Here is a 22,184-nt window from a genome sequence, read left to right on the forward strand (position 1 = left end):
ATAAAATGCAAGTGCAGCATGCAACAGATGAACTAAACCTTTATTAAAATCGGGGGAAAAAAGCTACTCTTAGAAGAGAAAAAGTAGCCAATGATGCTTGTAAGATAGGGATCAGAGCTGTGCAGAGACAAAGATAAAAAGTTTGGCAATAAACGTGTTGACAGTTCCATGGCGGGAAAGTTGCATTTGAATTGTCAGAAGAAGGTCTCTGGGCTCTGTGATTTGCCGCTGCATGACCACAATGCCACTGTGGTTGTTCACTTTTTTTGTGGTGAAAAAACCCTCCTGGTTCCCGCTGATGATGGACAGCAGAATTTTATCCCCAGGGACAGCATTGGAAGGGCCCATGCGGAAAATGTCGGTGGGTACTTGAATGTTGGTAGGAAAAGAGAGGTGATAGTAGGTTATTCTCAGAGGCAGGCTCTGGCACTCCTTATTTTCATTACAAGGCAAGCGCTCACAGCGACTGCAAGAAAAGTGAGAACACAAGACAAGAGGAAGATTAGCGTACATTTAGCAAGCGTGATAGGAAAGCAAGGGCAGTGGGGGTGGGAAAAGATACGTTGACTTGCATACTGTATCCATTCTTCAGCCTGGCACCTCAGTCATATTGCAAATGGACACTTACTAAATAAGGATGAACTTGTCTGTAGTTGGTACTTTTGGAGAAGCGTTGCCATTTTCAGAAGCATTGCCCTTTTTTTGCATGCACAGATGGATTGAGTCTGACACCTTGGTGTGGGTGAGAGTTTGTTTGCATTTAGATCAGCTAAGCTCTTCCTAGGGAGAACACTGGCTCCCCACCCCCCCACCCCGCCCCAAGTTTTATTCTTCTGTTGACCAGACATATGTTAAATAAAGGAAGAGATTTTAAGAGGTTAGTGAGTTGACTGTGTCCTACTTGGGATGTCTGGCTGGATTTTAAGACTGGGCAAAGTATTCTGAAAGCCACAAATGTACAAGGAGTTGGTCTTTCTGAGAGAGAAGAGGCACTCTAGATACTGCACTATTTATGTTCCTCATCTGACAGCATACAGAGGAATGTAAAACTTACTTCCAACACTGCCTGCATGTCAAGGTTTATTTGTTTTGAAGACAAACCTTCTTCCTCCCACTGTGGCACAGTATTTCTCTGTGCTACCAGGAGAACCAGCTTGAGTCAGTCTAACACCCATCTAGGCAGGCATTGAAAACAAGATCCAACAGCCTGATGTCTCCAGCATGCGCCCTGCACATTCAGTCCACTGTTACACAGCCTTAAGTCACGGGAATGACATTGGCGAGTGAGAAAGTTGCCCTCTGCTGTTTCCTTCCTTTATCACTAGGCTCTATATTACAGTGAAAAAGCCAGAAAACTAGGAAGAGATCACCCATGCAGGCTGAAAGTGAACAATGAACATCAGCACTAGAAATCACGATCTGCATGGAGGGAGCAATCTCCTCTCTTTCTGCTACTGAGACAAGTAAAGTTTGCCCAGTAAAATATGGCACAGACAGGTATGGGCATTAAAGTCACTGCTATTAAAGAATGTTGTTGTTTACCAGTACAATAATGAAGACCTGACATGTCATGATACCTGGTGGGTTTCAGAAGTGTTTAAAGAATTGCATACAAGGAAAGTTTATATGAATTTCAGATTGAAGATACGCTCAAATGACTACATTCAAGTTGGTATCTGAACATCCTCTCGCACAGGTGCATAGAAGTAGAGGTAGGCATGACAATCTCAGCTGGATGTTGACTTTGCAAAATTTGGGGATGATCAGGTTGTGCATTTAGCTCCAAACTTGCCTCACGCACAACTATGAATCAATTAAATTATGTACAAGAGTCTCTCCACTCAAAAGCAATATTCAATCCACAGGCTGAGGTTCTGGAACCTGAACTACTTTTTTTCTTTACTAAGAAATGCTCCAGTATGAAAGCATGGTTTGTTTCTTACAACCTCAAGGAAATTTGAGTGCCCATTTCATGTATTTTGTTTTGAAAAATAAAACTGAGCTCCTATCAGGAGTATCTGGTATCAACAGAACTGTGGCTCATAAGCAAGCTTCACTTTGTTGCCAGTGCATGGTGACCTGAATTCCAGGAACTTCTCATTACATGCAAAATAAGCATTTTCAAAAAGAGTAGTTAAAAGCACCCTCAGTTCTTCAGTTAATGTGTTCTATGTTTTCTTTTAATACCACTTGCAAACGAAAGTACAAAGCAATTCTTTGAAGACTTAGATGCATTCTTAATTTTATTCATGTGTATGAAGAGCACACACAAGTCTTCACAGGATGGCCAGCTAATTAGGTGTGGATACTCTTGTTATATTTTCAGGTATAGTGAGTTCTGCATTCTTTTCTGAAATGTCATCAATAACTCCACTAAAGAGAATTACTTGGTTTTGTTGAAATCACAAGGCTACTTGGTTTTGCTGAAATCATGAAGCAAGTCAAGACAATTAATTTCTTAGCTGGAAATGTTTTCTTCATGTAAATCTTTTTGGAAGCATGTACATGCTCATGAGCACTTACACGCTCATAAAGATGCCCTGATTTATTCTTTTATAAAAGTAAAATACATTTTATAATAATAGCCAGAATTTTTTAAGAGAACAAAAACCCAAGGCTTCCAGCTTCCTAAGATTTGAAAAAGGACTTTCTGCTGATTCAGAGTTATTTGTGGAGACAGATGTGCCTGCGGCTAGGAGCTAGAATTATTCAAAATTCATCTTCTTTTATCTTATTCTTTGGTGGTGCACACTACACACTGCACACTTCACTACAGGTTTAGTTAATGTGCACTAATTGTTCCGTCAAATAACCACAGAGGAGAGATAGCAAATATTATTGCTTTCAAGAACCACAGTTCATTCTGGGGTCATGCACCACAAAGGCAATAAGCAATGAGCATTTAAATCTCAGTGTACTCTCGAGACCTTGTTTAAATGCTTCCCTTCAGTGGGCAGAAGAAAATCGTACGGCGGGGAAATCCAAGAACCTACTGCTAGTGAGTGAGCAGCCCAAGACCCCGGGTGCTGCTCCAGCTCCGTGGCATGTCGGGACGGATGAGCTGGCCATACAGCTACCGTGCCACCACGCCGCGTCGCTGTGGGAGGCAGCACGGGGGACCCGGAGGGAGAAGGGGAGTGCTGAGGAGGCACCAAGATGGTACCAGAGAAACCCAACACTCAGCCCAAGTAAAATATGCGCTGCTTTGCAGTGAGGCAATTTTATATACATCTTTGCAAACCTCTCCAACTAGGCACATGGGCTAGAAAAATAAGCATATAATGCTGCTAAATGCTCCTTCCTGAATTCGTTCCTTATTATTTTAGCTCACTTAGTACTCTGTTCTCTTAGGTTTATTTATGTGGCTGAAATACTGGTTTCAAAGAATTACTCATAGTTTGAATTTCATGTCCTGAACACTGGTTACTCATACAGGAAAACTACCAAAACTAGAGAGATTCCATTTTAGATAATGAATACAACATTTCCTAACAGAGAAATGAGGAGAAAATATTTTCTGCCTTCCCTCCTTTTAATTTCTGAGCTGGTTTTCACGTGGTACAAAGGCAATTTATTCCATTGTGCCCAAAGGAGTTGAGTGGTATACAACAATTCCTCATGCACTGAAGGGAAAAGAACTTTTTAGCAAGATTTATGACTTCACAGTTTACTTCATACAGGGGAACCATCTCAACATGCTGAATGACTAACCAAGTATTATTACTAAACTACACACTACACATCTCTGAAATTTGACCCTGGAGATTTCCAGAGCTGTAACAATCTTCCAGACCTCCTAGAATATACTCCACTACGAAGGCACTTACTCATGCTATCATCAGTGTGTATTTCTTTTCAGCTGGTTGCACCACACCTTGAGGCCCAGATGAGCCATCAGCTGGGCTGTATCACCACATTGTGGATCTCTACATTTATGTTAAAAGAGCAGCTGTGTAGTGAAGGGGGTTTTTGTCTTAGACCAGAACTTAAAGGGAATGAAACCAACCGATGGTTGGTTTTCACAGATATTTCTTAACAAGAGGAGAATCTGGAGTCCCACTTCAGGCTCAGGCAGGAATACAGTATACAGCAGTACAGTAGACAGGATGGACAAATACTTTCTATGTTCCTCCTGTCTGGAGCTGGAAAAGTCTCGAGTAGTTTTCAAGCTATAGAAGAGACAGACCCATCTTCATTCTGCCCTCAGCACTGAGCTTTTATGTCCTATCCTTGTCTTCTTCATCTGTCTTTCCCAACCTGGCTCCTTCTTCCTATCCCCTCTCCTTGCCTACTGCCCTGCCTGCTCACTCAAACATTTGGCATCAGGACTGTCTACTCAGCCAGTGCCAATCCTCCTCTCTTGCTCCATCCTCTCCTGGCTGACACTTGGTTGCCTCAGTTCCTACACCTCACAGCACTAGTCCCAAAGCATACGCCCCTTCCCTCAGTATCTTTCTACAGCCATCCCAAATTATTCCTTGCTCAGATGGTCTTCATCTGAATTTGGCATCAATCACCCCTAACCATAAGCTCCTGACTCCTCTGCTTGGTTTCTCCCTTGTCTCTAAATTGTTTTACCCAATTTTACCTTCTACCCCTCAAGCGTCTCCCAGATTCATTCTCCTCACCTGGTCATACCTTCAGATCCATCCCTCCCTCCCTCCATTCAGCCTCTTTGTCCCTAAGTACGCCTTTCCTTCTTACCAAGTCATCTCTTCTCTTACCCGTGCTAGAAACAGCTTTCTTATCCACGGAGTCTGAGTGGTCTTTGAAAGCACAGAAGAAACAGGCTCTGGGGTTGTTAGGGCTGGCAGCACCTGGCCCAGGACAGGTAGAAGCTGACATTATGGGGAAGATCGGGCTTCTTTCCTGTGGCTATATGTGGGAGCAGGCTCACACAGTCTCTGGAGTTGGTACCTGCACATTTTAGACTGCTTTAAAGAGCAGCAAGAAGCTCAGGTCTGCTGAATCAGAAGAGAAATGTGGTTGCTAAACAAGAAAGACCTCTCTACTGAGAGGAAGAATTAAATTGTACTGAGGAAGATAGTCAAATGCAAAGACAGGTTGCCACTGAGGCTGTGAAATCTTTATCATTCAAGGACTTGAAGCAAAAGTTAAACAAACAACTCAGAAATACTCCACGTAGACCTGACTCTATTTTGGCATACAGGGGTGGATTAAGATTACTCATCAAGGTCCTCATTTCCTAAGGTTTATGAAAAAAGGCTAAATGCAATTTCACAAAGTCCATAATTTCAGAAGTTTCAGAGCGTTTTGGTAAGGATGACTAAAAGTGTAAAAGTAATCTTCTAACAAATTTCAGATTTTTGCTCCAAAACATGACAGCAAACTGTTAAAAGAAAAAAAAAGTCACCAAAGTGCCTTAAACACAAAACCCAATGTGTTCCTCCCTACCCTTGATCTTGGAAATGACTGAACTGCTTTGGCTGAAATTTGCCAAAACTTGAGCCTGAGTGAGACACCTGGCATGTAAAATTTCAGCCGTTGGTTACGTTTTGGCAAAATTCTAAGCAGTTAAAAACAGGTCCTAATAATGAGAAGCGACAGGCAACCTTAATAATAATACACAGACATGTCTAGAATATAAAAATATTTCCCAATCTGGCTCAATGGAGCACACACATTTCTGACATGCCGTCATAACTGCTTCTTTATCTTTTCTACTATTTTTCTTGGCTTAAATATTACAAATGTTAGACTTCAGTGTCGCGTAAAGAGAATTTGTTATGCAATTTGAAAACAAAAAGTGTTTGGCAAGGCAGTACAGCAAGTTAAGTCCTATTGTGAGTAGCAGTAGATCTTAATTTTCCTTGGAAAAATGCCAAGCCTATAGGCTGATCAAGGTAAAAAAAATAAGGCAGAATTTAAGCAAAAGAGATAAGACCTTCAATAAAATTGTTACCATTAAGGATCAGACCACACCAGGCACTTTGCTGGTGCTTGGGGAAGGTTACACAGGCTGTTTCCTCAGAAAGCTCAGAGTATCCATATAGCATCCTGAGCGTTCAGCCTGTAGCATGGGATGATCCTGCAATTACTTCACTTGATGACAATCGCCACTGCAACAGCTACCATGCAAAAATCTCTGCTTTAAAGGTATTAGGTAAGGAAGCTTCTGGACCACTGAGGGCTGTTGCCCATACATAAGGATTTTAAGGAAAAATAACAATGTACAAACTTGGATTTTGAGGACTGAGGCCTATTAAATTATAGCTGTTCCAAAGAAAATATTGGAGATAGGGTAAAAAATCCCATGAGGTGCCAATTCGATCAGAATGGAAAATGTGTTGTCTGTCTTATGATGTGCGAAGCTGGTGATACCGGAGTGTGTTCTCAATAAAAATGAGAGGAAAACGGTACCTGTAGTAGATACGATGTTATGAGAAGCCAGCTGGTTTGATTTTAGAGTCCTGGCACAAGGTTGGGTGAAAAAGCGATTTAATGTCATTATCATGCAAAAGCTAATGAAGATATGCTATCTATCAGCTATGCTAGGTTATATATACCAAAAATAAATGATTCAAGAAGATGTAAATTAGTTTGGATGTAAACAGATGCTAAAAAGCTGCTTATGAAACTGTTCCCCAATGGGCACAAGGCAACCCAATACATAAACCCTGATTCTGGCATGTTGGTATAATACTCGTATACTGGTTAAGTATGAGAGTACCTATCTCCCCATTGAACTAACTTGGACTTTTTGCAGTAAAGATAATGAACTCATATTCTCTTTGGTTTATGCAAACACATTTTCGACAATAAATTTAGTAACTGTGTCTGTAGCTGTTGAGAGGGAAAAACCTAATAAATCCAACAAGATAATAACTCAAGGAATTAAAATAATTAGAACTTCACTGAGCAGCTACAGGATTTGTGTCTGACTCATAGCCTAATTATAGCCCTAGCACATCAGAAGAATCTCTCCCTCAGAGTCTGTTCGAGTTAGGCAGAGTAAGCCATTGCAGGGCCCCAACAACCCAGACACAGAAAAAAAAATTCAGACATTCTACTACTTCCCCAAAAGATCCCTTACATCTCAAATAGCCATTAACTTCAACACATGCATAAAAATATAGATAAGAAAGAAGATGAAATGGAATGTGTGTGTACGATGCGTATTTTATAAACCGAACTTTGCAACTCAGGGATGTCCATAAGAGTAGAAATCTGCTAATTCTGCTTAGTGCCCCATTGTAAATGACTTTTTTTGAATTAGGATACAAATGAACCCACAATATTACAAATAAAGAGAACATCTGCATCACGAGGCCCTGCTTGTTTATTGATATGATAAATGTAATTTAAAAAGTAATTACTACTGACACTTCTCAGAATACAAGCATATTTTACAAATATCTGTTTTTATACCATGAACTCCCTCTACAGCATTCTGGTCAAATACATCTGCTCTGCCACTTATATGGCACTTCACAGACTAAGGTTTAAATGGAAACTAACTAATCCCCACAAAGTCCCTCCGATGAAGATCAGCATTAGCTTCACTCTACAGAGGAGGCACAGAGTACTCAATTTTATCTAAAAGATGCTGGGCATATGAACACTGACTGTGAAAAGCAATAGCAGGCTGATGACAAATGTGGTTTATCAGCTTTCCTCCCTAGCTGGTGGAGCATACACTTACCTGGGTATGGGGCAGATGAGGGGGACCATGGAGCAGCCTTTGGAAGAATCGCTGGAGTACAGGGTGGCCATAAAGCCACAGGGCAGGAGGAAAAGTGGTCATCTGCATCAGCCATAAACGCTAGCTACGTGACTGAAATTTTGCAACAACTTCTCCACTTTGCTAGCACCATTTGATGGGTATAAATGAGCTGCCAGCTGCCCCTCCCCCAAAGCTGTCTCATATTTTCAACACCAGAATGCATACACTTTCTCTGAGCTAGGTTAAGAGACACAAGTTTGAGCAGCAGCTAACGTACCACCCTTGCTAGGATTCCCAGCTTTTTTAACAGAGGTAAAATGGTACTAAAAATAAGACATTCTTGCAATGCTTTGCAGCAGCACTGGTAAAAATTCAGAGGGAGCTAAAAAGAACTCTTTCACTGGAGTGTAATAGTAAGGAAAGACTACGTGTGAAAGGAAATAAAAGTCAGAATTTTGAAGCTGAATGTAACCTTCCTAACAGGTTGCCTGCGAGGTAGCCAGAGAGAGAACATCTGCTCATGGCTCTGGAGATCATTACGATGTAAACCACTGACACGTGGCATTTTTTTAAGGCAATATCTTTTTCTTAGACTGAAACAGGAGCATGAGAAAGGGACCAGACCTGTGTGTGCAAAACATAGGGTAGGCCTACCAACAAAATACATATTTGCCAGAATCTGTTATGTATTCAGTCGGCAGTGGCATGTCACCAAAAAACTGTTCAACCTTCAAAAAGAAAGTACTTACGTATCTCCTGACTTGCGGTAATTTTCTGGACATTCCAAAGACAGACAGCGAAAGCCCCCCTGGATGTTAAAGCAGGTCTCATTGAAAGAGCAGTTGTGGCTTTCTGCAACACACTCATCAATATCTGCCAAACGGAAAAAGGTGAGTGGATTAAACACATGCCTTTCCTCTACTTGCAGGTGCCAGATGATGAAATTATCATATTAGGTACTACAGAACATGGAGTGCTATTAAACATTATTACAGGATTGGAAGGGGAGGGCAGGAGAACAAAAAAGAAGAAACATAACCCAAACAACAGGCAAGAACAGGAAAAGGAAGAGCAGCAGTGCCACTAAGTGGACAAGACCTAAATATTTGCTGAAATGTTTACAGTGTATTTCCTTTTAATGGCTAAACTAGCTCATACCATTTCACAGTGGGAATCTCCACCTTCACAATTTTGTATAATTCTTTAATAATGTTGTAAAAAGTATTCTCTACTGCATTGTATAGTTTGTAAGAGAAATTTCCTGTATATTTATTATAAAACATTGGTTTCTTCAGATTTCAAGCTGATGTTTACTGCTTTACTTATAATGTTCTAGGAAAGGTGTTTTTTTAAATGTAAAAACTTGCTAGAACTTTTCAGAAGTCTACAATCCAGTTAGGTCTCCCTGCAGTTATTGAACTCACCTTGGCAGTTGCGTGCATTGGGTGCCAACCTGTAACCAGTGGAGGGACAAGTACACTGAAAACTCCCAGGAATATTAATACATCGAAAGGAACAGATATGCCCTCCAGTAGGTAAAGCACATTCATCAATATCTGCAAGAAGAAAACACCACTAATTTACTATGTGTTCATGACATTCAACCAAGTGCACATGTACGGTGTTGCCACTGCAAGATTCAAACACAATTTCATGATTCTAATTGCTGGGCGAGGAAGAACATCATCAGACAGGTGTGGCTCTAGTCAATAAGGTCTGTCAGGAATAAATGGAGGTGTGAAGAAAATTAAAAGCAATGTAAGGGCCCGAGACAAAGTAAATGGGTACAAGCAAGCACTTTACAGTGACATGTATCATAGTACTTTACAAAAGGGAGGGAAAGGAATAGTTTTATCCTTGTTCTTATAAAAAGGAAACCAAGATGATGTGTTCTGCCCAAGGTCTTACTGTCTAGTAAGTCCAGGAGACCTAAGTTCAAATTCAGGATCTTACCCACAAGGTCACGCCCACATCCTCCTTGTATTTGAGGAGAACCTACTTACACATTAGTTTAGAACCTGCCACAAAAAGAGGATATATAAAATACTACCGAGTAATATTATATATTACATATGTAACATATAAATGTGTTTTTATCTTCACTTGCTGAAGACTAGAAATTCTGTTAGTTCCTCAGAAAAAACCCAAACATTTCTGACAAGTTACAAAAGTACACCAAGCTAGAATTCAGTAGCAAAACTGACACCACAAAAGCAGAGGTATTTCTAGACTCGGACATGGGTGGGAGACTCATTAAATACAGTTTCATACTTTCACAGGAAAATACCAAAGAGAATCAAATGTTAAAATGAAACAATTACAGGTACATGGAATTGTTCATGTATGTTACAGTGAGAATAAGAAATGCTCACTCATCCTCCATCTGCAAAACAATAATGCTTACCTTCACATGAAATCCCATCTATGTCACTAAGTTGAAAGCCACGGCGGCAGTAACACTGATAGGAGCCATACACATTGGCACACTCTTGACTACAGGGGCTGCTCTCACACTCATTTAAATCTGAAATGCAAAATTATATACCTGAACCCCAAATTTCCTGCTATGTTCCTCACTCCTATTACAGGACTAAAACAAAAGTTTGGAAGACAATTTTTTTAATTAAAAAAGGATGGTATGCATGTCACTGAATAAGCTGGAAATAGGAGGGGTTGGGTGTATTACTCTCAACAGGGTCTGGCAGTATAGGTTAATCTATACTGTGCTATTATTTCCCACTGTCCTTCAAGGTGTGTGACTTGGAGGGAGTCTTTAGGACCACAGTGGCATTTTTGTATCTGGGTATCAGCAAGGCTGGTTTTGAAGGTCTTGACTCTGATCTAGCTGAATCACCCTTCAAAATGCAGTAAATGCAGACCCACACACTTCTGCATGATCTAGCCTGAGGGCAATAAAAACTGTGGGCTAGAGTGGCCTTGATTAATCATAACAGCATTCATGTAATCAAAGAGACCACACTGGGTTGATTTCTCATGCCATTCCAGTGCAATCTTACAAGCTAAAATCAAATGAAAATAGGTAAACAGCAATGAGCTGTATCTCACACTATATAGCCAAAGCATATGACAGCTGTACCTTCACACGACCTGCCATCAGTTGAAAGTTTGAATCCCATGGTACAAGTGCAGTAATAGGAACCAGGAGTATTCTCACACTTGTGAGCACAAAGGCGGCCTGGATAACGTCTGCACTCATTGATATCTGCAATGATAAACATATAGAGGTCTATGTATTGGCTGGCTTCACTGCAGTAGTAGTCTGGACAAGAACGTGGTCATAAAAGTTTGATTTTTATTTTCCAGATCTAAATTTCATACTAGAGAGGGAAGGACTTGCCCAAAATGCTCATTTAGAAACACCCCAGTACATAATTGAATTAGATCTATAAAGAAGAAAGTTCCTTTGATCTTCCAAAGGAATGTTTTGCTGTAGGTGCATATAAAAATATCACAGAAAACAATTACACACGCTGTCATAATCTTACCTTTTAACAGGATAACAGATAACATGTTGACAATACTAATACAGCTTCCTTTGAAGTATCAGCAGCTCTTTAATATGGTATTAGATTTATACAAATAATATAGTAGTCAATTTTACATTCAGATGAAAGCGGTTATGCAGAGAGCAATAACATTCTTTACACAGGATCATTTTTTAAAACGCCATGGCTGCATGTATTTAAGTCGACAGGTGCAACTTACCAATACAAGTTCTACTGATGACATCAAAAGAATAGCCAGATTTGCACTCACAACGGTAATTGCCTGGAGCATTTATACAAACATGTCCTTCTCCACACGGCTGATTAGAGGATGAGCATTCATCCACATCTAAAAAAAGGAGAGAAGTGATTGAAAGTACACTTCTGAGCATGCAAGTTGAGAGAAGAGCAATATGTTAACATATTTCCATGTCCCCTAGTAGTTACAAAGTGTTTTGAAACAGAAAGCAAGATTTTGATCTAGCTCTCAGCTTCTACAAGAAGATCAGAGTCACAAATCCAAACTACTCTTAGTGAAGCAGGTTATCTCTCGGGTGTCCCGTTAATGTTCATGGACTTGGGTGGGAAAAGAAATCAGGAAATCAGACAATCTTTGGAGGAAATCAGTTGCAAAATTGGTTTATTATGCACACTCGATATTCATGGATCAGATCTTCAGCTAGTGTAAGATGCCAGGGACCCACAGTCAGTAGTGCTTTGATAAGGCTTTTACAAAAATGAAAAACACATGCAAAAATACCTCTCTTAGCAAAAGCCACCTTAGTTAAAAGCCAGCCAAAGGCATATAAGCCTTTCAACATTACTTGAATGGCTTCTGTGGGACATTAAGTGGCTCTTCTGTTATACCTCTGTATTGAGGAGATTTGAGACCACACAGCATTGTTTCAATACACTAATATAGTCACAGAAAATGCCATTTTGGGGAGGTGATTATAATTTCTCTTATTCTCAGAATATAGGGTTTCATGAGTTATATGAAGGACAGAGTGTGGATCCTTATCATTCTACACTTGTTGGGACTGCCATGAGGGAAAGAACAGGATCAAGAGTCAACTGTGGGAATGAGAAAAACTTGGGCAGAGTGCAAGAAACTGGCAAACATAAATGATAGATGTGATTTATTGTCTTCAAACTGTTTTTCTTTCAAACTGTGACTTACCTACGCATCTTGTTCCATCTTCATTGAGATGATAACCTCGGCCACAGCTGGGTGAGATTCGCTGGCAGGTATATGAGCCATCAGTGTTAATACATATCTGTCCAGCTGGGCAAGGCATGTTGGTGCTTAGGCATTCGTTGATATCTACAAGAGCACAAGTCAGTGTAACTATCTACTGTCTGAAGATGTTGGAGGTAAGATGTTTTCCTAATGTAATCCTTCAGAGGTTTACATCCTGATGTATCCCTGAGAGTTACAGAAGTTCCTATGGGAGAATACAACTATTTCTACTATTTAGTTTCATCGATCTAACACTTCCAGGGTAAAGATCTGCGGAGGTATGAGAGGCTCAGATCCCACTGAAAAGCAGCGGAAATTGGGTATAGAACTTGTATTTGTTTAAAAGCCTTTGGAAGTCTTCCCTAAACATACGAAGAGATGATCAACAATTCAGTTCACCAGCTCAACCAGTTCTGCTGCAGTCTGTGGGTTGCGGCTCACGGTGAATGAGCTATTTGGTAGTGTGTGCTAATATAGGTAGTAGCTCACTCCATTTTTACAGAGAGATAAACCACTGCTCACAGGTATTCACCAGGAATACCCTACTTGTCTTATGGTAAGTTGTCCATGTAAACACATAAGAATGTGAATAGCTTATTTATGTATTCATAAGACTATGCAGCCCTCTACCATCCATCAAATGTTATGTCTGTTTTTTTACAAACTGGATATCATATCACTTTGTGACAAAGATAACCTTTGCCTAGTAAGAACCCACTATAAAGTAGAATCTCAGAAAATGTAATGAGATGAGACTAAGCTGTATTAAAGTACGATCTGGTGTGCTATATCTAGCCAAGAAGGTAAGGAACTCACTGCTATGCAAGGTTAGCATGTGCTGTTAGTTTGGGGGAAAGGAGTTTCAGAGTTGGGAATCAGTGGCTACAGGAGGTATTGAGGCAGCCTTTGCTGCCTGGAAATGTTAATGTAATGAAGATCTGACAGTTTGTAGGAGCAGCACTGCTTGTGAGTGTATGGGCTTGCATCCCACAACCTTCAGCAAAGTCCAGCTTCATGTGAGTACTTCTCTGCCTAAAATTTTCCCAACTGTTTCACTAGGATATTAGCATCATTTTACACAGGGGACTGTTAACTGTTGAAGAGCTACTGTGTTCCAGTTGGTATGGTATGGTATGGTATTAAGTACAGCATCCAGCTTGCAAAATGTTGGCTTCCTGAAGATGAGGAAGGGGATGTAGTGTAATGTGAAACATTTCAGCCAGGCCTATCCCAGCTCACTACAGTGTAAAATTTTCAACTTACGAAGACAGTGGATAGACAGGGAAGTTTTCATACTTCTTCCCCTCAACACCACATAGGGCAGCATTTGATTCACAGTGTGTAAAATTACCCTGTGAAATTGTTCTGGTACATATTTTGAGCAAATGCATTTTAGGGGACATAACTATTGCTGCTGCAAATTGATGTGGGTTTACTAATGTCAGTGAAGGCAAGCTAACTACTAACTGCTGTGGACCTGGTGCTAGCTATGGCAGATACACGTCGTCAAAGGGTCTGTTGTGCACAAGCACTGCCCCCTTCATTTTAAAGGCTGCAATTTTGTTTTCAGGCTCAGTGTTTCCAGTGTCAGATTTCGGCACTACAGGGTATGATATGGTCAGGAGAACGAGGGGTTGACAATGAGCTAGGCTTGGCAGCTACTGTCGCTCAGCCAGTTCCACAAGTCCAAGACACACTACGCCGATGGGCAAATTCAAAGTTAAGTTGAGACTTGAAAACACTACTCAAGGGAATAACTGATAGATTTGTAGGTCACATTAGACAATTCCACTTAGACTCTGCTGGAAACCAGTAATTCTAACATATTTATATAGAGGTTATAATTCTGTTTTGTAGGAGTCTTGGAAACAAGGCATTAGTCTGACAGATTGTAATCAGTCTTTAAAATAAAACTCCTCTCCACAGTGTGTTACAACTGGCCCACCATTCTCATACATAGTAAGATTCTTGATAGGCTATAACTAACGGGGGACAGGTCTGGAAAGACCTACATACCTGTAAAACCATGCATACTAATATCAACAAAGTGTGTTACAGAGGATGTAATAAATTACAGCTTTTTATACTAATCTTTAGCTAAAACCTTTTGGATAGAGGTAGATAAAATATATCACAATTTTTTTTACAAATTTTGTTTCAGATAGAATACCCAAAGACTTAAGGAAAATGTTCAAATGCAGCTAAGTGCCTTAGGTAACCAAACATCATTAAAAATAGAGATCTAGTATTTAAGCCTTTTATTTAAATGGTTTTCCTCTGCAAGTCTTACCTGTGGGACCAAGCCTGTCTTTAAAGGAGCAGAAAAAACACATAGTAGAGCAACGCATACATGCATGAAGAATGACTTGAGAAGCTCAGAACTCACCCAGTGAAACTACAACTTTTCTCATAGGCAACACTTAATTATTCACTGAGTTAAGAATATGTCTTACCAATACAGTTGCCTAGCGCATCTTGTATAAACCCATTCATGCACTGTAGCTTGGGTCGGCAACGGAAAGATCCTGGAGTATTCTGACAGATAAAATCGGGGGGGCAGTTATGAGTACCAGTCTCACATTCGTCAATATCTAGTACATCACAAAAAAAAATTGTTAGTAGGAGTTTGACAGAAGCTTTTTCATCACATTTAAAACATAAGACATAGTTAAAAATGTCAGACAGATTAATCCTCAGCGTACCTTCATGCAATTCAGTGCAGTGACTCAGGATCAATCTGACCTACTACCTCAAACAGAATCTCAGTAAAAACAGGTAGAATAAGTTAAAGATTTTTTTATTATTTCATTATTAACATTATATATGGGAGGGGGGTGTGTTTATTATGCTTTACAAGTTTAGTTCTCACAACTAAATGATTCAAAATTATTACAGAGCACCCGAAGCATCGTGTTCAGCAGTGTTCAGCCTTGATTCAGCAGTGTGCTTATACATGGGCTCAGCTTTGAAATCAGTAAGATTTAATCATATGTCCAAGTACGATTTTAATTTTAACCTTAGATCCAATGCAAACATTGTTCATTTCTTTCATAAGTGAATTAATTGGCCTTGATTCTCATCCATATTAAGGCTTGCAATATCCTTGCATTATTGTGCTTTAGAATGCACATAAATACAATTTCTGCTCACTTTAATATTCCATTCCAGTTCAGAATAGACAATAAATATTTGTGAATAAGTTATGGTTCAGATAAAGCAAACAAGGGCTCATGAGGCTTCATTCACAAATGTAACCCCGTCCACATAAAAGCAACTAAAAACTTAATGTTTGCCACCTTGCAATGGGACGAAATCTCCTAAAGCGATTAAAATACAGAAAGTTTATAGCAATAGGATGCTTCAGCCTTCGCATTTATGCAGCTGACACAACAGCAGATGCAATTGCTTATCCCTAGAGCTTTGTGAGACTTAAGTAATGATTGTGGAGCCCCTTTTAAGTTTAGGATGGGTTAATGCCGAACTGTGTTCAGCAGGGTTCTACATGTTGCACAACTCAGTTGTTTTACTTGGCATTTAAAAATCATACATGAAGATTATTCATTTTCTATTCTCATTGCCATTAACATAACATTAATAATTAATATTATTAACATATCTTATCCAGATAAGAAATTTCTAACATTAATGGCATGCATCATTTACTGTCTGTACTCCTTTTTTTCCACCAGAGAAAGATTGTTAATACTTGCTGGTAAGCTATTTGTTGGCCTAAATCTGATGTCATTCAAATCAGCAGAAATTTTACTTCAAAGGGATCAAAGTTAGACCATGATACTTTGAAAAACATTATCTGTATGTTCTGCAGGTTTTGCGTTGAAGTTTGTTCATCAGCTGTTTTATTCAATATATTATTCATCACTAATCAGTTTCTACAATAAAACCCTACCCAGAATTTTGGCTGAGTTAATTTACTCAGTGGAATGAAATTAGTCTGTTTATAAACAATTCTAAGCGCAGGGGGAACAGACTTTCTCATAGTGGAAACCAATTCCACATCAAATGGAGTTTGCTGCTGATGTATATCTCCGTGAAGTTAGCATGTCAGGTGAAGTTATAGATACACATAACAGCATACATTGAGCTAGATGCAACTTGAAATCAGTCATTTCTTTAGTAAAAAAAAGACTGTTACCCTTGTGTTCAAACATAGCTAGTCAAGAACAGTGCTTTTATCTCTTTTTCATTTTTAATCCTTAAGAATGTTGTGATTAAGAAATTAATCCCTTTGTAACAAATTTAAGCCTCCTGAGGATAAAGGCTTACTTTTTTAAAAAGATGCATCTACCTTAGCATTTTCAAATTGAATCACCTAGTCACTCCACTTGCCACACTTCATTTCACACTCCGAAGTGTGCAAACTTGATTCTTTCAGGTGAAACTAAACCATTAAGTATGCTCCAGGAGCAGGATTTAGGCACTCCGTTCACTAATGAGCAACCAATTCACAGGACCAGACTAGAGCTAGCCAGAAGTAAACACCAGAAAAATGCGTGTGGTCTGAATGCTGGGCCTTCAAAATCAACTGTTTCAGTTCCCAGGCCAGCTCCTGTCATGCAACACAAATTGTCAGTGTAAAATAAATGTAGTTATCTCTCCTGGAAGTCTTTGTTGTAGTCCACAGACAGCCTGATCTGGTATCTGCAAGGTGACAGGTGGAAAATCTTTGTCCCAGGAAAACTAGCACTGTCTGAGTGTCCCTGTGTAACTACAGCTTACATGTGTATTTACCAAAAGTAAAAGAACATGACATGATGATGTACTTATTTTTTTTCTTACGTCTGGAAGATTTCAGTTTCTCTGCACAAGACGTACCTTTGCAACGACTGTCATCTGTTAGTTCGTAACCAGTTCCGCAGCTCGTGTCCCGCTGACAGCGAAAGGATCCTAATGTATTGACACAGGTCTGTCCAATCCCACAGCTGTGTGTCCCAGTGATACACTCATTAATATCTAGAATATGCAAAACGATTAAAAAAAAAAGTAAGTAAATAGGAAACATGAAATCCCTGGGAAGAGATGAGGTCAAAGGCTAGCTGTGGGCACACCTCCAACCAGTCATTACTTTGAGCATCAGGATACAAAGAATGGTGTGGATTTGGCCTCACACTCACACACCCACAACATGGCTACTCATCTCTGTTGTCAGAGCGTGAGCCAGTAAAGACATTTTGACCCCGCTGGTAACAGCACTTATGACTGCTGATTCACTGTACTTAAGAAAGAGGAGGAAGTTGTACTGAGTGAGAGCAAAGGGCCAACTTCATCTGATTCAGCCCAGTAGCAGATTATAGTGACTATATGAATGAGGCAAACTTTCAGAAATCCTTCCCTTGCGCTGCCTCCCATCAACATATGGCTTAGGGACTCCCCGAGCCACAGACTGCAACCTTCTACTTAATAGTTACTGGTAGACATTTCTTTTGTGAATTTTTTCATTTTCTCTTTGAATGCATAAGAAAATTTGGCATCCACGTGTATCAAATGCAAAAGTTCTTCCTTTTTATATTTCACACTAGGTTAGTGTTAATCTGACCAATCATCAATATCTTTTTTATATTCTGAAGTTTGTATCTGAGCTACTTAACTAGACTCCCTCTTCAGTCAATGACAAAAAAAGGCACTCCCGACGAGTAACGCTTTTTATCCTAGAATAGCTACAGAACAGGCAAGATGAACTGTGCCCTGGAAGTGCTTGTTTCTCTCAGTTAGCAACAAAAGGAGTCTAAACTGACTAGCTCAGAAGCAAATGTCTACATTGCACATGTCTGAAGTCAAGTGCGATGAGCTCTATCCCAGCCCATTTCATTTTATGTCCCTTTAGTTCTTCTTCTGAGAGAAACTTAACAATTCTTCCTCCTTGACTATTCCCATACCACTCACACTAGCCAAAACTTTCATCCTTTCTGTCAGTTGTTGTGCTGGTCTTGGCTGGTGTAGAGTTAATTTTCTTCATAGTAGCTAGTATGGGGCTATGTTTTGGATTTGTGCTGAAAACAGTGTTGATAACGCCAAGATGTTTTTGTTAGTGCTGAGCAGGGCTTACACAGAGTCAAGGCCTTTTCTGCTTCTCTCACCACCCCACCAGCGAGAAGGCTGGGGGTGCACAAGCTGGGAGAGGAGACAGCTGGGACAGCTGACCCCAACTGACCCAAAGGATATTCCAGACCATAGGACGTCGCACTCAGCATATAAAGCTAGGGGAAGAAGAAGGAAGGGGGGGGATGTTCGGACTGATAGCGTTTGTCTTCCCAAGTAACCATTACACATGCTGGAGCCCTGCTGTCCTGAAGATGGCTGAACACCTGCCTGCCCACGGGAAGTGATGAATGAACTCCTTGTTTTGCTTTGCTTGCGTGCATTGCTTTTGCTTTACCTATTAAACTGTCTTTATCTCAACCCATGAATTTTCTTACTTTTACTCTTCTGATTCTCTCCCCCATCCCACTGTGAGGGAGATGAGTGAGTGGCTGCATGGTGCTTAGCTGCTGGCTGGGGTTAAACCATGACAGTCCTGTCCTTATAAGCTGAGGAATCCTACTCTATTTCATCTGCCTTATCGCTTACTATCTACTATTGTAAAAGAGAACATGTATTTTATTTTGGTTTTATGCACAACAATAAATTCAAGATCTTCTGACTCTTCTCCACTCTAAATGCTCTGTCTCTTCTACTGATTCTTTCTTAACTCCATCTTCCCACAACTCTCATTCTAACACTCCATTTAAATCAACTTTTAACGATCTCACCTCTTTCCCCAGCTGGCATAAGCATATTCTGATCTCTTCTGTCTGGATCTTTTTTTATCTATTCCTGCGGTTTTAAAGCAATGATGTTGATAATCGAGGCAATAGTTTTATTTCTTTTACCTTCACAGTTGACACCATCTGGTTGAAGCTGATACCCAACAAAGCAGGAGCAGACGTAACTGGATCCTGTGTCTCTGCACTGCTGAGAGCAGGGCCCACCACCTAATTGGATATTTTAAGAAGTCTGATATGTAAGAGGCTCTTCACAGGAACTGAAACAAACCATTAATTTACACGATGCTTGCTGATTTATTTAGAAAAGTAGATAACTGAACACACACATATACAAAAGAAGGAAAGGGCTGAACACTGAATGAAGCGTTTGTAATCACTGGATTCTTTTAGTTCTAAAAATGAATACAAGAAGGAACTAAATTAAGGCATCGCTCATGGCCCATCATTGCTAGAAGTTGAAGGGAAAATGCTGATGAGCTCAGACACCTCCTAAGGTTTTGGCTGGCAAGTTAAAACTTTATATGGTGATTACTGTAAAATAAGGAAGACAAGATCCATCACCATAAGCTAATGAAACGTTTTCACTATTAGCTGCATTAGGCTTTATTTTTAGCCCATCATTATTAGGACAATACTCCTGCATTAGCTATAGCACATGCTCTTTGCCTACTCAGCAGGCAGGAAACATGAAAGGGAGAAGAGGGTATTGTGGGTGACAAAGGCTTCAGAGAACCTAAAGGAACCAAGACTTACTACTGGGGTACTAAGGACCTAGTGAGATGTGTGCAGGAGTCACAAAGGATGTGAAAGAGAGCTGGGGTTATTCTGGCAGACAGAAAGAGAGAATACTATAGGAAATTTACACAAAATTTGGCTCATCATTAAGAAAACTTACTTCTTCTGATCTTGTTAAGAAATAAATTAATATTAAAAACATTTCATATTCTCACAATAGAGAAAAGGTTATATACTTCCAACTACTTGTTGTAAGAGTACTGATATTCTTAGTACAAATAGAACCTGTCTTCTTCCATTTTTCAGAATAGCTGAATAGGCATTAAACAAAAGGTTTGGGATAAGCACAACCAATGTGGGCAAATGCAGCTATAATACTTTAAACTTTTGAGTGAATGAAAATTATTTTTTAATTTGCAACAATTTCTAATGAGGACAGGGCCATTAATACACTACAGAAAATTAGGTCTGTACACAGTACTGGCAAAGGCAATGACATTAGAAGAACCACAGTCTTGTGGTTGAGATGGACAGCTACCACTTTCTGAACCTCTGCTAATACTGAGAGCTCCTGCCAGCCACAATAAAACCTATCGTGGAGGTGTTGAAAGAACGGAATTAATTTCCTTATATAGCATGAAGGTGCTCCAAAACAAACTGCTAGAAGTTCCTCTGCCTAGGAAATTTGTTTCCCCTGGTGAAGTTTGGAAAATCACAAGTAATTCTGGCATGCCAAGTTTATCAGAAAATATACTGGAGACAGAAACTCTAATTTGTAATTAGTCATACCAATTCATCTCTTGCAGGCAGCTGATCAACTGACAAATGCAACAACTGATTACATAAAGAAATAATGCTAGGAAAATATATAACACATTTTTCTATGTCATCTCTTGTAATTAGCAGCTGGAGACAAAGAGGAGAGCCAGGGTTGGCTTTGACTAGCTAATGACCTAGTAGACATTTCCATTCTCTCTTGAGTGTAATAGCTATACAACATGCAGCACAGTAAATCATCTCTCAACTGGAATATAAGTCTATTAAATTGATTTTATCCTAAATATGTTACTTAGTTCTGAAATGCTTGTAGAAAATAATAAATCACCGCTGTTTTAAGTTTATAGACATGTAAATTGCATGTGACAAGCAATAAATCAGAATACTTAGCAGAACAATATCCCAATAACACATTCTTCCCAGGAGGCAGAACAGCCTGACTAATGAGGACAATAGCCGCTTTTCTTCCTTTTTTTCAGGTGATGCATCTCAAAAGGAAACAAGTTTCATTTCATATGCAATCACCCTGATGATCCCAAGAGGAGAATAAAAGAATGCACATATTTAATATAGGATCCCCATGTTCTGAAGAATCCAGAGTACTCCACAGGTTCAATGGGTAACACCTCTGAGGTATTACCCACTAGTAGTTAAATAAATTTAAATGTATAGTCTAAGCTTCAGTTGGATAAGATGAACTCCACTACGGGAGACAATGCCTTGTATTTAAGAACTTTTGAGGCATCACATAATGGCCTGCTATTTCTTAGAACAGATCTTCATTCTGTTATTTTTACCCATAACTAGCCTAGGCTAAAGGTTTTGGCTAATCTCTAGATCTAAGTTTGCTTCACTTTTATTGGAGACAATCACAAAAGAGCTAGCTAACAGGACTAGTTACCTGACTTACCTCTGCAGCCATCATGCAGATAAGGATCTTCTTGGTCTAGTTCCTCTTTTGAAATTTCAACTAAAAAGAGGAGAGATAGGCATTAGAGGAGAAAGCACTTTTCTTCTCACAGTAAAAGGCTGCCTGCTTGGGACAGGACTCAGACCAGGGTTCTGGATAAACCAGGACAAAATTAAAGAGCATTATTTACATATTTTACAGCTATTTCACACTTAAATTTGACATTCAAATGCACACAGCCATGGGGCATTTTCCATCTGGCTGATTCAATAGGAAAATCACACTGTGATCATAGATTACATATGGGTTGAGATTTTCAAATGCAGGTTCTTAACATTAGGCTTTTAACCAGAGCTTAACCTCATTTTCATAAGACATGTTGTTGAGGCATGCTTGGCTTCCACTGACTTTATAGTAGCTTGGGGTACTCACAGCTTTAATGAAAATCAGATTAACCTCAGTTATTTAGACTTCATTCCAAAAAGAACTCCACACCCAACTTTTGGGCACCTACTTACAGCATTCTTTCAAATGTACTTCATATACCTTA

The 22,184-nt window shown here is 39.7% G+C and overlaps 1 protein-coding gene across 3 annotated transcripts in view; it reads right to left on the reverse strand.

The window, feature by feature from the left end:
* The window catches only part of FBLN1 (fibulin 1), an 82,503-nt gene that overhangs the window by 28,366 nt on the left and 31,953 nt on the right, over positions 1 to 22,184 (reverse strand). For 2 of the 3 annotated variants that reach the window (XM_069806908.1, XM_069806910.1), the window contains exons 5-14: positions 21,635 to 21,694; positions 19,318 to 19,419; positions 17,264 to 17,401; positions 14,884 to 15,021; positions 12,371 to 12,514; positions 11,411 to 11,539; positions 10,782 to 10,907; positions 10,089 to 10,208; positions 9,109 to 9,240; positions 8,434 to 8,557 (exon numbers count right to left, since the gene is read on the reverse strand). In XM_069806908.1, coding sequence (XP_069663009.1) covers positions 8,434 to 8,557; positions 9,109 to 9,240; positions 10,089 to 10,208; positions 10,782 to 10,907; positions 11,411 to 11,539; positions 12,371 to 12,514; positions 14,884 to 15,021; positions 17,264 to 17,401; positions 19,318 to 19,419; positions 21,635 to 21,694 — 1,213 coding nt within the window. Of the gene's footprint in view, positions 1 to 22; positions 467 to 8,433; positions 8,558 to 9,108; positions 9,241 to 10,088; positions 10,209 to 10,781; positions 10,908 to 11,410; positions 11,540 to 12,370; positions 12,515 to 14,883; positions 15,022 to 17,263; positions 17,402 to 19,317; positions 19,420 to 21,634; positions 21,695 to 22,184 lie in introns of those variants that run through there. The other variant, XM_069806909.1, reaches the window with a different exon arrangement.

The sequence above is a fragment of the Haliaeetus albicilla genome, chromosome 19, assembly GCF_947461875.1.
Source record: "Haliaeetus albicilla chromosome 19, bHalAlb1.1, whole genome shotgun sequence".
In the NCBI taxonomy this organism is placed as follows: Eukaryota; Metazoa; Chordata; class Aves; order Accipitriformes; family Accipitridae; genus Haliaeetus; species Haliaeetus albicilla.